Source organism: Scyliorhinus torazame, chromosome 6 (assembly GCF_047496885.1).
Source record: "Scyliorhinus torazame isolate Kashiwa2021f chromosome 6, sScyTor2.1, whole genome shotgun sequence".
NCBI classification, from domain to species: Eukaryota; Metazoa; Chordata; class Chondrichthyes; order Carcharhiniformes; family Scyliorhinidae; genus Scyliorhinus; species Scyliorhinus torazame.
Window position 1 is genome coordinate 308,897,088 of NC_092712.1, and position 16,253 is coordinate 308,913,340.

A 16,253-nucleotide genomic window follows, 5' to 3' on the forward strand; every position below is an offset into this window, starting at 1 on the left:
TGAGCTGCTGACCATGACACTGAGGGAGTCCAGGAAAGGGAGGCGACTGGTCCGGGGGGGAGAGAAACACCGGGTGTCGTTGTATGCTGACGACCTGTTGTTGTATGTGGCGGATCCAGTGGACGGGATGGCGGAGGTCATGCAGATCCTTAAGGAGTTTGGGGACTTTTTGGGGTATAAACTCAAAGTAGGGAAGAGTGAGCTCTTTGTGGTGCATTCAGGGGACCAGGGAAGGGGGATAGACGAGCTACCACTGAAGAGGGCGGAAAGGAGCTTTTGGTACCTAGGGATCCAAGTAGCTAGGAGTTGGGGGGCCCTGCACAAGCTGAATTTGATGCGGTGGAGTAGAAGGAGGAGGATTTTAAAAGATGGAATATGCTGCCACTCTCACTAGCGGGTAGGGTGCAGTCGGTCAAAATGACGGTCCTCCTGAGGTTTCTCTTTTGTTCCAGTGCCGTCCCATTATGATCCACAAGGCCTTTTTCAAACGGGTAAGCAGGAGCATCATGGGATTTGTGTGGGCGAATAAGACCCCGCGGGTGAAGAGAGTGTTTCTGGAGCGTAGCAGGCGCTGCCGAATTTGTGTGGCTATTATTGGGCAGCCAATGTGGCGATGACACGTAAGTGGGTAATGGAGGGAGAGGGGGCGGCGTGGAAGAGGCTAGAGATGGCGTCCTGTGTGGGCAAGAGCCTGAGGGCGCTGGTGACAGCACTGCTGCCGCTCTCGCCGACAAGTTACACCACGAGTCCAGTGGTGGCGGCGACGCTGAAGATCTGGGGGCAGTGGAGGCGACACAGGGGCGAGGTGGGAGCCCCGGTTTGGTCCTCGATTCGGGAGAATCATCGGTTCGTCCAGGGAAGGATGGATGGGGGGTTTCGGAGCTGGCATCGGGCAGGGATTAGAAGAATGGGGGACCTGTTCATCGATGGGGCGTTTGCGAGCCTAGGGGCGCTGGAGAAGTTTGGGCTACCCCCGGGAAACGCTTTCAGGTACATGCAAGTGAGGGCGTTTGTGAGGCGGCAGGTGAGGGAATTCCCGCTGCTTCCGGCACGTGGGATTGAGGACAGTGTAATTTTGGGTGTATGGGTTGGAGAAGGCAAGGTTTCCGCGATTTACCAGGAGCTGAAGGAAGAGGAGGAGGCCTCGGTGGAGGAGTTAAAGGGCAAGTGGGAGGAGGAACTTGGGGAGGAGATAGATGAGGGTCTGTGGGCTGATGCCCTGAGTAGGGTTAATTCTTCCTCCTCTTGCACCAGGCTCAGCCTAATACAGTTCAAAGTTACTCACAGAGCGCATATGACAGGGGCGAGGTTGAGTAGGTTCTTTGGGGTGGAGGACAGATGTGGGAGGTGCTCGGGGAGCCCGGCAAATCACTTCCTCATGTTCTTGTCGTGCCTGGCGCTGGATGGGTTTTGGAGGGGTTTTGCGAGGATTATATCCAAGGTGGTGAACGCCCGGGTCAAGCCAAGCTGGGGATTGGCATTATTTGGGGTATCGGACGAGCCGGGAGTGCAGGAGGCGAAAGAGGCCGGTATTCTGGCCTTTGCGTCCTTGGTAGCCCGGCGGAGGATTTTGCTACTATGGAAAGATGCGAAGCCCCCTAGTGTGGAAGCTTGGATCAATGACATGGCAGGGTTCATCAAGCTGGAGAGGATAAAGTTTGCCTTGAGAGGGTCTGTGCAAGGGTTCCTAAGGCGGTGGCAACCGTTCCTAGACTATCTCGTGGAGCGTTCGGAGGAGGTCAGCAGCAGCCCGAGGGCGGGGGGGGGTTCTTTTGGGGTGGCATTTTGGTGAAGGTGTTTTTTTTCCCCTATTTGTGTCTTTAAATGTTATAAGGGGGGTTATTGTATATGGGGGAAATCCAATGTATAATTTCTGATTGTTCTTGTTTCCTTTTGTTGGGGGGGCGGGGAGGGGGGTTGTTGAAAATTTGTTGAAACATTTGAATAAATATATTTATATTAAAAAAAAGATCTATTTCAAAGAAGAGCAGAGAACTTATCATTGGTGCCCTGGCTGCTATTTATTCCTAAATCAGTATCATCAAAACAGATAATCTGATAATTATGATATTGCTGTTGGTGGGAACTTGCTGTGTGTAAATTGGGCTGTTGCGTCCTCGACATCAGTGTGTTTCAAACTTTTTTCCCCCGGGACCCAGGCCAGCTGACTGTTGGGACCCAGGCTGCCTGACCTTCGCATGCCCCACCATTTCAGCTTAGCTTTATGTGACCAGTGAGCCTGCTTGGTCGCCACAATCTCACTCCAATCAGGTTCACAGGAGGAGAGGGTAATGTGCATATCAGGTGCAGAGTTCAGCCAGTTCGTTTGTGCTGTCTTCACCTTTCGTGAGGATGGAAAATCCAACCTCGCACATGTAGGTCGTTGTGAATGGCAAAAGCAACAGAATGCTTGGTTTACTCAGCACTGGATACTCCTCGGAGACACTACTCCAGAATGCTGACAGAATCATAGACTTGTGGCGTGTTTTTAATGTGCTGTCACAGGTGTGGCGCAGAAGTTCAGTTTCTTCATTTGGAGTCAGCTGTAAGTTAATAATTGATTCTGGGGTCTCAAACCCAAAAGGAGTTTTCACCCTCTTCTCTTTCAAAATCTGAATCTCCGCCTCTGGAAAGTAGCAACAAAAACCATTGATCAGCAAAGCCAGTTGTGACTGAATCAGGCTTGCCAGTCTATTGACAGTTCTCTAACTAACACTGTTTTTTTTGATGTGTCGTATTAGTGTGGGGAACATGTTGTAGTTTTGGCTTTGTGCTCGCACATGCCAAACTTTCAATGACTTTTGAAAAGCATCTATTTCTTCAGAGTGCCAAAAGCAATCATCATCCTTCCTTTGCAATTTGAGGTTCAGCTCCTTTAGAATTGAAAATATGTCTGCGAGGTAAGACGTAGTTAGCATCCAAGTTTAATCACCAAACAAATCAGCCAGAGGGGATGATTTCAAAGAGAAAAGCGTGGATTTCATACCTCAGTTCGTTAACTCTGACAAGCACCTACCCCATGACAGGCCTTTGTGTACCTTTGTGGAACAATAAATGTGCTAGGCCCCCATATCGGTACACAGAGTCTCAAAACGTCTGGTATTGAGTGCGCTGCGTTTAATGAAATTCACAACTTTCACAATACCTTTCGACACCACTTCAAGATGGGATGGAATTCCTTTCGATGTATCACGGTGAATTAAACAATGATTCCAAACACTGTCCTGACCAGCTGCCTCCTTAAACCTTATTACGACTCCGCTGTTTTTACCAGTCATGTTGGCTGCCCCATTTCTTGTGATTATGCTAATGAACCAGTCGAGCCCACACTTTCCAACCATTTAACTATTCAATGCTTCACAAATCTCTGCGCCAGTCATGCTGGTTGGTAATGTCAGACAGCCCAGCAAATCCTCAACAAATTCATTGTGCCAAATATATGTTTTTTAAAAATTCATTTTTTTTCCAATTAAGGGACAATTTAGCATGGCCAATCCATCTACCCTGCACATCTTTGGGTTAAGAACATAAGAACTAGGAGCAGGAGTAGGCCATCTGGCCCCTTGAGCCTGCTCCGCCATTCAATGAGATCATGGCTGACCTTTTTTAGACTCAGCTCCACTTTCCGGCCCGAACACCATAACCCTTAATCCCTTTGTTCTTCAAAAAACTATCCATCTTTATCTTAAAAACATTTAATGAAGGAGCCTCAACTGCTTCACTGGGCAAGGAATTCCATAGATTCACAACCCTTTGGATGAAGAAGTTCCTCCTAAACTCAGTCCTAAATTTACTTCCCCTTATTTTGAGGCTATACCCCCTAGTTCTGCTTTCACCCGAAAATGGAAACAACCTACCCGCATCTATTCTATCTATTCCCTTCATAATTTCATATGTTTTTATAAGATCCCCCCTCATCCTTCTAAATTCCAACGAGTACAGTCCCAGTCTACTCAACCTCTCCTCATAATCCAACCCCTTCAGCCCTGGGATTAACCTAGTGAATCTCCTCTGCGCACCCTCCAGCGCCAGTACGTCCTTTCTCAGGTAAGGAGACCAATACTGAACACAATACTCCAGGTGTGGCCTCACTAACACCTTATACAATTGCAGCATAACCTCCCTAGTCTTAAACTCCATCCCTCTAGCAATGAAGGACAAAACTCCATTTGCCTTCTTCATCACCTGTAAACCAACTTTTTGTGACTCATGTACTAGCACACCCAGGTCTCTCTGCACAGCGGTATGTTTTAATATTTTATCATTTAAATAATAATCCCTTTTGCTATTATTCCTACCAAAATGGATAACCTCACATTTGTGAACATTGTATTCCATCTGCCAGATCCTAGCCCATTCACTTAACCTACCCAAATCCCTCTGCAGACTTCCGGTATCCTCTGCACTTTTTGCTTTACCACTCATCTTAGTGTCGTCTGCAAACTTGGACACATTGCCCTTGGTCCCCAACTCCAAATCATCTATGTAAATTGTGAACAATTGTGGGTCCAACACTGATCCCTGAGGGACACCACTAGCTACTGATTGCCAACCAGAGAAACACCCATTAATCCCCACTCTTTGCTTTCTATAAATTAACCAATCCTCTATCCATGCTACTACTTTACCCTTAATGCCATGCATCTTTATCTAATGCAGCAATCATTTGTGTGGCATCTTGTCAAAAGCTTTCTGGAAATCCAGATATACCACATCCATTGGCTCCCCGTTATCTACCACACTGGTAATGTCCTCAAAAAATTCCACTAAATTAGTTAGGCACGACCTGCCCTTTATGAACCCATGCTGCATCTGCCCAATGGGACAATGTCCATCCAGATGCCTCGCTATTTCTCCCTTGATGATAGATTCCATCATCTTCCCTACTACCGAAGTTAAGCTAACTGGCCTATAATTACCCGCTTTCTGCCTATCTTTCTTAAACAGTGTGTCACGTTTGCTAATTTCCAATCTGCCGGGACCACCCCAGAGTCTAGTGAATTTTGGTAAATTATCACTAGTGCATTTGCAATTTCCCTAGCCATCTCTTTTAGCACTCTGGGATGCATTCCATCAGGGCCAGGAGACTTGTCTACCTTTAGGCCCATTAGCTTGCCCATCACTACTTCCTTAGTGATAACAATCATCTCAAGGTCCTCACCTGTCATAGCCTCAGTTCCATCAGTCACTGGCATGTTATTTGTGTCTTCCATTGTGAAGACCGACCCAAAAAACCTGTTCAGTTCCTCAGCCATTTCCTCATCTCCCATTGTTAAATCTCCCTTCTCATCCTCTAAAGGACCGATATTTACCTTAGCCACTCTTTTTTGTTTTCTATATTTATAGAAACCTTTACTATCTGTTTTTATATTCTAAGCAAGTTTACTCTCATAACCTAACTTACTCTTCTTTATAGCTTTTTTAGTAGCTTTCTGTTGCCCCCTAAAGATTTCCCAGTCCTCTAGTCTCCCACTAATCTTTGCAACTTTGTATGCTTTTTCCTTCAATTTGATACTCTCCCTTATTTCCTTAGATACCCACGGTCGATTTTCCCTTTTTCTACCGTCCTTCCTTTTTGTTGGTATAAACCATTGCTGAGCACTGAAAAATCGCTTGGAAGGTTCTCCACTGTTCCTCAACTGTTTCACCATAAGGCCTCTGCTCCCAGTCTACCTTAGCTAGCTCTTCTCTCATCCCATTGTAATCTCCTTGCGGGGTGAGACCCATGCAGACACTGGGATAATGTGCAATCTCCACAATAGACAGTGACCCAGGGCCGATGCCATGGGGCATCAGTGCTAACCACTGTGCCATCCCTGTGCCAAACATACCTAACATTAACTAGCAAGGTTGCACAATCTGAAATGTCTGTACTTTCATCCAATTGTATTGAGAACTCCTGTGCTGACTTTAAATGCAAAATAAGCTAGACTTCTAAATTCTCGGCAATATCACAAATTCGGTGAGGGATGCATTTCAGTTTTTAGTTGACCTCTCATCTTGGACTGTATGAACCATGTCTATCTAACACTGCAGGGAGAATTAATCTCTGCTACTGTGTGGGATATTTTCTCTTTGGCGACATGGTAGGCTACCATGTAAGAGGCTAATTGTACTTTGTCATTCAATGTTACATTTCTGCTAAGGACTTCAGCTGACGATTTAAGTTCTTGCTGAAGCCTTTGAAAAATTCAAGACTTTTGTCCTCTAACTCAGCATGCTTAGTCTTTAAATGCCTTTGAAGTTATGAGGGTTTTAAACTCTCATTTGCAAGTACTTCCCTGAATTTAACACATGTGGGCTTTGCATCCTGATTTGCATTGGCACAATTAACAAAGCCATACCTCAAGAAATCATCTTTATACTGCTTTGTTCCCGATTTCAGTTTTTCTTGGGCTGTTCACCAAAGGCCCTGGAGCTCTGTATACAGTTCACACTAGCACTGCTTTGTCCTGCCGTGGACTCACCTGAGCAGCTCTCTCCAGCAGACTTACTTGCGAGATCCAGGCCTGTTTGAGTCTCTGGCCCGCTCTTCCTTATAACAAAGCGATCCATCTTCAGTTCTTCACAGTCCTGTTGCCTTGCTTGCTCGCAGCTAGAAAATGGAGGAATCTCTCTCTGATTTTGCAGCAAAAGCATGTGTCGTCAGTGTATGGCATCTCCTTCATTTTTATTTATATACCACCTCATGTATTGAATGAAATCTGTAAAAGATTGTCAGGTAGCCCTCATTTGAAACAGATTTGTTTTTCTCGGTTGCTACATGTATTTAAAGATACAGGTTTGCCTCTCCCATATCTAAGCTTCAACCTGCTTTGGTGTTGCCATTTTTTGGGGAACCTTTCTTGCAAGCCAAGTTTAAAATAAAGTGTGATTTTAAAAACAAAATTCTTGTTGATTTCCAAAAGAGCAAAGCAGCAGGTAAACAAGTACAATGCAGTACCTTATGCAACTTCCCTCCAATAAACAGACAAGCAAAAACTATACAAAAAAACAATAACATTAACAGTCAACAGTAATTAACTCTTGAAAGAAAGAGACAAACGGTGGCCATCTACAAAAAAAAAATTCTCTTATGGCAAACGTAATCCTCTCCAAATATAGAAAAGACATGAACTCTTCCAACCAGGATGAAACATCGGCTGGCTTGTGGGCTTTCCAGTTTATAAAATCCATTTGCGGGCAATTCATGAAGCAAATGCAATGACGTCTGCCTCAGTCTTAGTGAAACTGACCCCCTGCAGATGAGACTCCAAATATGGCTCTCAAAGGACAAGGATGTAGATCAAAGGATGACCCCAAAACGGCCACTTCAGGCACACCCAGAACATGTGGATATGGTCTGCCGGGGCGAGTGAGCACATGTCGCGTTTGTTGCTTGTGCTGGAGAAAAATCTACTAATTCTGACCTTAGCAAAGTGAATTTTGTGCAGAACATGAATCTGAATTAGCTTAACCGAGCCCAGGAGCATGTGGAGTTGGCCCTAAAATGGGCCTCCTCCCACCAGTCATCCCTACGGTTGAACCCAAGCGCCACTTCCCAATCTCCTTATGGAGAGAGGAGGGTCCAGAGGATATTATGAGATCGTACAACCTAGAAATAAAACCAGTACTGGTTTGAGGCAATGACAAAATCGCTTCCAACAATATACTTGGAGGTAGTCAAGAAAAGGGTGCACTGTGCGAGTGAATAAAACCATGGGCTTGAAAATAGCCTAGATTCAGGTAAATTAAATCTGGCTGCAAGCTCGCTAAAGTTGACACACAAAATCGATCAGTAAAACGTTTGAGTTGCTTCCTCCACAAGGCAAACGGCGAGTCAAGCATGGAAAGCAAGAATAAGTGGTTATTACAAATAGGACCTAATAGCGAAGGAATGGAAAGTTTAAAATGCTGATGAAATTATTTAGCTATTTTTAAAGTAGAAAGTACAACGGGGTTTGACGTGTATTTAGAGGGGAAAAGGAATAGCGGGGCACAAATTAAGGCAGGAAGAGAGGATGAGCAGCAGGAGTGTGGTTCCATAAAACACCAGCTTAAACATGACACCAAATTAAAATCATCTGAATATTGGCCACCCAATAATAGTACAGTAGATTAGGAAGAGCCTGCCCACCAACCCATCTCCTTCTTTAAAAGTATCGCTCTACGGACTCTAGGAGTCCTGCCTGCCCAGATAAATATTGATATTAGCTCATTAACCATAACAAAAAATGATTTTGGTGGAAAAAGTGGGAGACATTGGAAAAGAAATAAGAATCTGGGCAGCATGTTCATTTTTATAGATTGAATTCTGTCGGCTAAGGAAAGAGACAAACTATTCCAGCGCTGAAAATCCCCTTTAATTTTGGTGACCAGACTCGTAAGATTTCTTCTATGAAGAGTTGCAGGAGAGTGCGTTAACGCTCACACCTAAATAGCGAAGACCAACACCAGAGGCTGGTTTAGTACAGGGCTAAATCGTTGGCTTTGAAAGCAGACAAAGGCAGGCCAGCAGCATAGTTCAATTCCTGTACCAGCCTCCCCGAACAGGCGCTGGAATGTGGCGACTAGGGCTTTTCACAGTAACTTCATTTGAAGCCTACTTGTGACAATAAGCGATTTTCAGATACATGAAACTGCAAAGCTCTTCGGGCGGGGAGGATTTGTTTGGCACTAGAGTTGCGTGGGGAACACTCACTTTTGTTGTTCATTTTATAGCCAGAGAAGAAAGGTGCTGAAAATATTCATTATGCCATCAACACTGGCAATAGGATTAGTGGTATATAATTATCAGCATATAAGGACACACGGTGCAGTGTGGATGACTGTAAGGCTATCAACAGGGGTTCTATCGCCAGGGCAGAGCAGTGGAGAAGTGTGATTATTGTTATATTTTTCACTTCCTTCCTGTTTTGTTATCTTTACTCAGAGAGGTAAGATTATTTAGTTCATCGTCAGTTTTTGCAACCTTCGTTATTAATGTTATAAAATGAAAGGTGTATAAATCTCTTTAGTACCTGCTGTAAATGCGACACTGTTTTATTTCAGATTTTCAGGGAAACCAAGGAGAAGGAGATTCAAGACCTATTGCGAGCTAAACGGGAACTAGAAGCCAAACTTCAGAGACTACAGGCTCAGGGGATTCAAGTGTTTGATCCAGCAGACTCTGACTCAGATGACAATCATACTGATGTCACAGGTAAGACTGTAATACATATGTTTAATCTCTTTGCATCTTCTCTTTTACAGCTAAAATTGAGAGATTTATATACGTTTCACCACTCCATTTTGTAATATAGCAATATCAAAGACTGTGGCAATGTATGGAAAATGTAAACTTACTTTTTTTATTGCTGGAAAGAGAAACGTGTTGCTGAACTTTTTCATCTTGTCCTCATCAAGACAGACCAAATTTCAGACTACTACAGGAGAAAAGGGTGCTTATTGTTTGGCATTTCAAGTCTGATTGGCCAAGACATTGCCATGGATAAAGCACCAGGGAGCTGGAGACTTCCCAAGTTCCTGGACAATTCAAAAAAAGCACAAGGCTTATTCATATTCCCTTTGTTTTCAAAGAACGGGTTTCTGTGTATGAGTGTGTCACTTCTAGTGAGTATTAATACGTCATGTTACGAGCTTGACTGATTTTCTTAAATTGATTGATAGTGTAGCTATTAGCACACTCAGGATTGTTGAGTAAGTGCTGCCCGATTGCAGAATCACGTCTAACAGTAGACGTTTTGTTTTGGGTTTTGCAAGTGCAAGTTGGTTGAGTATGGTCTGTTTTTCTGTGTTGTTATTACTAACTGTATCACTGTTTCTGACTGTCTTTCCCACTCATTCTGCTAGTGTCTCCTTCCCTTCTTTCTGTGCATGTTCCCATCCTCTCCCTCCCCTCTCCCTGTTCTCTGCCTGGGGCTAGTTTAGCACAGGGCTAAAGAGCTGGCTTTTAAAGCAGACCAAGGCAGGCCAGCAGCACGGTTCAATTCCCGTACCAGCCTCCCCGAACAGGCGCCGGAATGTGGCGACTAGGGGCTTTTCACAGTAACTTAATTTGAAGCCTACCTGTGACAATAGCGATTTTCATTTCATTTCTTGCTCTTTCTTCTCTGAAACATATACGGATGAAAGAGAAACTTGTGGTTGGGGTGGCAGTTGATGCTTTTTCATGCACCACTCAAGGAGGAGTTGGGAAGGGTTTGAATTAATGTACAGAGAAGTAGAGACAAATGACAGCTTTGTGCAATTATGGAAACTGAAGCAATAGCAGCTGAACCTGCACATAGATTTGCATTTAGCAAATTGAAACTTAAGGAAATAAGAATATCGTTCACCGTGTTTTATTTTAACATGGTGGTTAACAATAACTGCAAATAGTTATAACGTAGATTTTAAATATTCACAATCTTGGCAAGTGAAACGTATATAAAGTCATAATATCTATTGTAATGTGTTTTCTTTGCTATGCTATGAACTTCAAATTGTTTGTGATGGTTAAATATTTCATTCATAAGTGTCAGTATTTCTGTGTCTGACTTATTCATTCTTCCTCTTTTCGTTAGCATTAATCTTAATCTGGTCCACTTTGATATTTCTGTCAGAGCTGTTGTCCGTCATTTATAGCTGAGCCTTGAATTATGATGTTGAACAGCTCCTTACATCCGGGTTTACCTGACTATCTCATTGACTACTTCTGCCTCCTTTCAAAGTTTCAAGTCATGGAAAACTACATCTATGTTTACATAGAATTGTGTATTAGTGGTACCTTAAATTGTTTGAAAGGGTATCTATTTCTGATTTGTGAGACTTTCAAAAAAAAAAGTCATGATTTTAGCAGAATGTGGCAGTATCAATTGCCAGATCAACTGGCAATTTAAAATCTGATTTTTGCAGAAGAAAATCTATCAGAGATGTTCTGGGAAATGGGGCAAGTATGGTTAGGTTGCTGATGATCCATGATATTGAATGCGGAACAGTTTCAAAGGACTAAACGATTCCTGTTCCTGTGATGTGTGAGGAAAAGTTAAGTAGATACTTAGGCAGAGTGGCAGGGATTTAGGGAAGTACTTGCAAACATTGGCTTGCGGAACTTCAATTTTGTTACAAACAACCATAGGGCAGCACGGTAGCATTGTGGATAGCACGCTTGCTTCACAGCTCCAGGGTCCCAGGTTCGATTCCGGCTTGGGTCACTGTCTGTGCGGAGTCTGCACATCCTCCCCGTGTGTGCGTGAGTTTCCTCCGGGCGCTCCAGTTTCCTCCCACAGTCCAAAGATGTGCAGGTTAGGTGAATTGGCCATGATAAATTTCCCTTAGTGTCCAAAATTGCCCTTAGTGTTGGGTGGGGTTACTGGGTTATGGGAATAGGGTGGAGATGTTGACCTTGGGTAGGGTGCTCTCTCCAAGAACCGGTGCAGACTCGATGGGCCGAATGGCCTCCAGCACTGTAAATTCTATGAAATGAAATAATCTAGGACTGCGTTTTGGTGCAGATATGATTATATAGGCACTTCATTTTGGTGCTGCCTGTGTGACATTAATCTAGTGACTGAGTATGGCAACACTATAGGTTTTGTTTTGGTTCTGCTGAAATTGGAATTCATGTTTCAATTGTTTTATGAATTATGCCTCCTTAAAGCGTGATGTCTCTTTGAATCTTTCAGCTACAGGCACTCAGTGTGATTACTGGAGTGGTGGGGTCCTGGGGAGTGAGCCATCTTTGGGCAGCATGATGCAGCTTCAGCAGACATTCCGAGGTCCAGAGTTTGCACAAAGTTCAATAGACGTGGAAGGACCTTTTGCCAATGTCAATCGAGGTACACTATTCGTTGCTAGTGCTGAGATGACATTTATTTCTTAACATTTAAATATATTGGTCTGCAATTTCCAGTAGCAGCCAGGGCATCTCAAACCTTTTTTAATTTGAGTGGCAAAATGTTGAAAGTGCGAACTGATGACAGCACAGTTAGAGAAACTAGGAATCTGTAACCTGAGTGAACAAGGCAAACAACTGTATCTCCTTAACCAATCAGATTGAAGCATTGTGAAATTAACCGCGCTAGACCGAGAAGATGGTGTAAATTAGAAGATGAATTCAATGTCAAAATGAGTGCAGAAAGAAAAATAAAGAGATGGAAGAAGAGCTTGGATTAGGAAGGAAAAATCAGAAAGGCAAAGTTTAAGAAAAACTAGCATTTGACATTTTAAAATAAACAACGCTTAAAAGCTGAATGATTGAGACTTCACCCTTGTTTTCAGTGCTAGAGGTATGAGTGACAATGCTTATCATGTTGTTAAAAGGATACTTTATCTTTCTGTGGTTAGTTTAGTTTATATCTACCATGTGAGTCAAGGAACTTCATGACGTTCGTTGTATTTCAATTGATTTCCAGAATAAGATGCGTCACATCTGCCCATGCTCGAGTTGCTATACCTTTTATGTTTAAATAACAGGAATCACCATACGCCACACAGTCACCCTGTCAGCAAATGATGGGACAAAAGGTAGTGCTGTGAAGTATTTGTTTACATGTGTGCTATGATAGGTAAAGCAGGATATGGGGTTCTCATCTGTAATTTCCTCCTGCGTTGGGATCCCGGTGTATGCTAGATCATCTGGTAAAGCACAGAGAAGATGTAAAATAACTGATTTTTAAAGCGAGATAACTTTGGAATTATGTCAAAGCAAGTCCCAGATTAACTGGAAGAGAGGTCGGAGAATGCAGTTATACTTGGAATAGCGAATAACTTAGAGTTAATAATAATCTTTATTAGTGTCACAAGTAGGCTTACATTAATTAACACTGCAATGATGTTATACAAATGATCTTATGTAATTTGAGCATGACGTGTGAAAATTGGAAATTGTATGTTAGTTATAATCTCGGTAGAGACGATAATTTTAAAGATGTTTGAAATTCAAGTGAAAAAATGGCACAGCCAGATTATTTCATGTTTTAAAACTTTTACTGTAACAGATGACTAAAAAAAGAACTGTTAACGTAACACATTTTTTTGCAGGCAACTTGTACTTTAAACAGCAGAAAAGAGCTTTCCTCTTTTATACTTGTCACCCATCGCACTGTTCACGGAATTATAGTCCCTTTAGCAAGCAGTCCGCAGTTGCTCCTGGCTCCCAGTGATCCCAGTATGCCTGTTTCCCCAAGTAGTAGTTTTGAATGACCGTCTCTAGGAGCTTTCTTCTGTTTTTGGAGAGGTTTTGAAAATAAATTTAGAGTAAGCAACTCTTTTTCCAATTGAGGGGCAATTTAGCGTGGCCAATCCACCTACCCTGCACATCTTTGGGTTGCAGGAGTGAGACTCAAGCAGACACGGGGAGAATGTGCAAACTCCACATGGACAGTGACCCAGGGCTGAGACCGAACCCGGGTCATCAGCGCTGTGAGGCAGCAGTGCTAACCACTCCGCCACCATGCCGCCTCGTTTGGAGATTAATCTCCCGGAATCCTTAGAAAGCTGTTGGATAATTCTCTTTGACTAAAGATCATGTCTCTTCCAAATCCGACTGTTGTAGCTCACAAAGCCAAATAGCCTTTTTGTTCTGCTGACCACACCATACTGATGCCTGTCTGTGATACTCACTGACCTGTTGGGATGCCTGTTACCTAATCTCAGAAGGACTTCATCTGCCCTCATCCCCATAGCAACATGAAACACATTAACCTTGCATCGATAGAAAATGCTAATTGCCTATCTTTGATCCTAACTTCCGTTCATGTTGGAAGTAAGGGTACAGTTTACAGCACAATTGTTTACAACCGTCAACACCTTTCTGTGACTTTGGGAGACTCCGATTGTACTCAGTACAAATCCAGAGATTGCTGCCATTGTTTCTAAGCGTAAATATCTTGCATCCTCTTCTTAGTAAACTAATCTAAGGCTTCCTTTTATCTCTGGCAATCAAGCCACCTAGGCTTACTGTCAGGCAGACTTCAGAACAGGTTACATGATTTCCTTCATTTAACCTAAATTTAAAACTTTAGTCCTAAATAGTTTTCTTCTCAAATTTCATAATTGTACCATTGCCTAAAATGCAGCATGAATTTTGATGTGTTTTTTTTCTTTTACATTTGTTTTATAACCAGGTGGATGAATAGTGGTATGTGTGCTTCATGTTTAAGAGCTGATCTATTTAATTCTGTTGTCTTTGTCAGATGACTGGGATGCAGCTGTGGCTAGCTTACTGCAGGTCACACCGTTTCTTCCTCCGACCCTTTGGAGCAATACAATGCGCTGTTATCTTATGAATACTGCAGACACACAGCCAGAAGTGGACTTGATTTTCCAAGTAAGGCAACTATTACCCACCATTAGTTAAGTCACTTAAATGTAGAGTAGCTCAAAGGATTTAGGTGGTTATTCAGGTTTCTTTTCTGGCTCTGTGGCGAAGCATAAAGTACTACTGAACCATACAGAGAAAGAAGTCATTGTCTTTGTCCCTGATCTGTTCTGAGTGCACTGATTTCAGCTAGTGATTTAAAAAAAATAAAAATAAATTTAGAGTACCCAATTCACCTTTTCCAATTAAGGGGCAATTTAGCGTGGCCAATCCATCTAGCCTGCACATTTTTGGGTTGTAGAGGTGAAACCCACGCAAACACAGGGCGAATGTGCAATCTCCACACAGACAGTGACCCAGAGCCGGGATCGAACCTGGGACCTTGGCGCCGTGAGGCAACAGGGCTAACCCACTGCACCACCGTGCAGCCCTATTTCAGCTAGTGAATTGATGGATGTGTTATCGTCGAACTGAGTGTGCCAAGACCACATGATTAATGTTGGTAAGTACGTGGATAATATATGGACGAGAAAGTGTTCATCTGTGACAATGGATTGAAGTAAACCTTCCCTCTCCCTAAGCTGATAGTGTGGTGATTGTTTGCAGCAACCCGCCACTGTCCTGGCAGATATTACTAACTTCATGAGGGGTAAGGTTTAAAGGAGCCGTACAAGGAAAGTTTTTACACAGAGGGTGGTTGGGAGCCTGCAACTCGCTGCCGGGGGGGTGGTGGAAGCAGATACGATAGTGACTTTTAAGGGGCGTCTTGACAAATACATGAATAGGCTGGGAATAGAGGGATATGGTCCTCAGAAGGGTGTGGAGTTTTCTTCAGACAGGCAGCATGGTCGGTGCAGGCTTTGAGGGCCGAAGCGTCTGTTCCTGTGTTGTAATTTTCTTTGTTTTGTTCAAAACTGGATATGGATCATTACTACCTGCACTTCCAGATAGTGGCAGCTCTAACATCCAGGAGACTTGCGTCTCTTAAGTTTAAAAAAATATATAATTGAGTGACAATTGGACCAATGGACATTATACTTCCATATCCTTTCGGCACATCATGTCCAGGCTCACCTGTGAACAACTTAGAGAGGTACGGGAGGACCCTTGTCATCTTCATGACTGCAATTTGACAACTATCTTCACGCAAAGCTACTTTCTTGAAATTTTACAAACTGTGACTACTCCATAACTAAGTAAAAAAAACATGTTCTATCGATAACCTTCCTATAATGTGTGTTCAGAAGGTTTGCTCTATCTTATGTAGAAGTGTCCAGGACACAAGAATATTCCTCCACACTATAAATATTAGGGCTTTCCTACCTCTGGAGTCACAGAACACTGCTTTAGAAGATGGTTGTTATTTTATTCACCAGAGGCAAAGCAATGATGATGGCAAGAGTAAATAGCTGCAGCTTTTACATTTCGCAGTTCTACAAATCCTCACATGAGTGCGCTCAATTTGACCACTTTCTTTCTGGTTTGAAGTTTTGAATTTTATGATAATGTTTGTTGTCTTTTTCTTGGTAGGAGTACTTACCAAAGCTGCAAATGACGTGCGAGAGTCTTGGACACTTTTTCCTTGTAGTACAATTCCCAGTGGAGTGTTCGAGTCAGTACTTAGCAGAGAGGAGGCGAGAGATTGAGAAAAGCTCCTTGTGCCTCTTCCTTCTAGGATCTACCTTGCCCCGGTAAGGAGATTCCAGTATCCATGATATAAAGTAGAAATTGTGGTTGATTCTGACCACCTATGAATGCTTAGTTCGCTCATACTGAATTCCACTCTGTGTTGTTAACAAAGGCACTATCCCATTTATTTTAAGGTTTGACGTCCAAAGTAATGCAGAGAGGAAATTGATATACACTTTTTCAATATTTGTATGAGAATGCCACTGATTATTGTCTTTCAGTGATGCTCTGCCACATTTTTATATCAATTTTTTACTCTGATAAATTCCGATGTTTGGATTTC

General features: G+C 43.0%; 1 protein-coding gene across 1 annotated transcript in view; it reads left to right on the plus strand.

The window, feature by feature from the left end:
- Positions 1-16,253, plus strand: part of nphp3 (nephronophthisis 3) — a 79,955-nt gene that overhangs the window by 10,213 nt on the left and 53,489 nt on the right. Inside the window, exons 4-7 of the mRNA XM_072510034.1 lie at positions 9,031-9,181; positions 11,646-11,798; positions 14,157-14,290; positions 15,812-15,972. Coding sequence (XP_072366135.1) covers positions 9,031-9,181; positions 11,646-11,798; positions 14,157-14,290; positions 15,812-15,972 — 599 coding nt within the window. The remainder of the gene's footprint in view (positions 1-9,030; positions 9,182-11,645; positions 11,799-14,156; positions 14,291-15,811; positions 15,973-16,253) is intronic.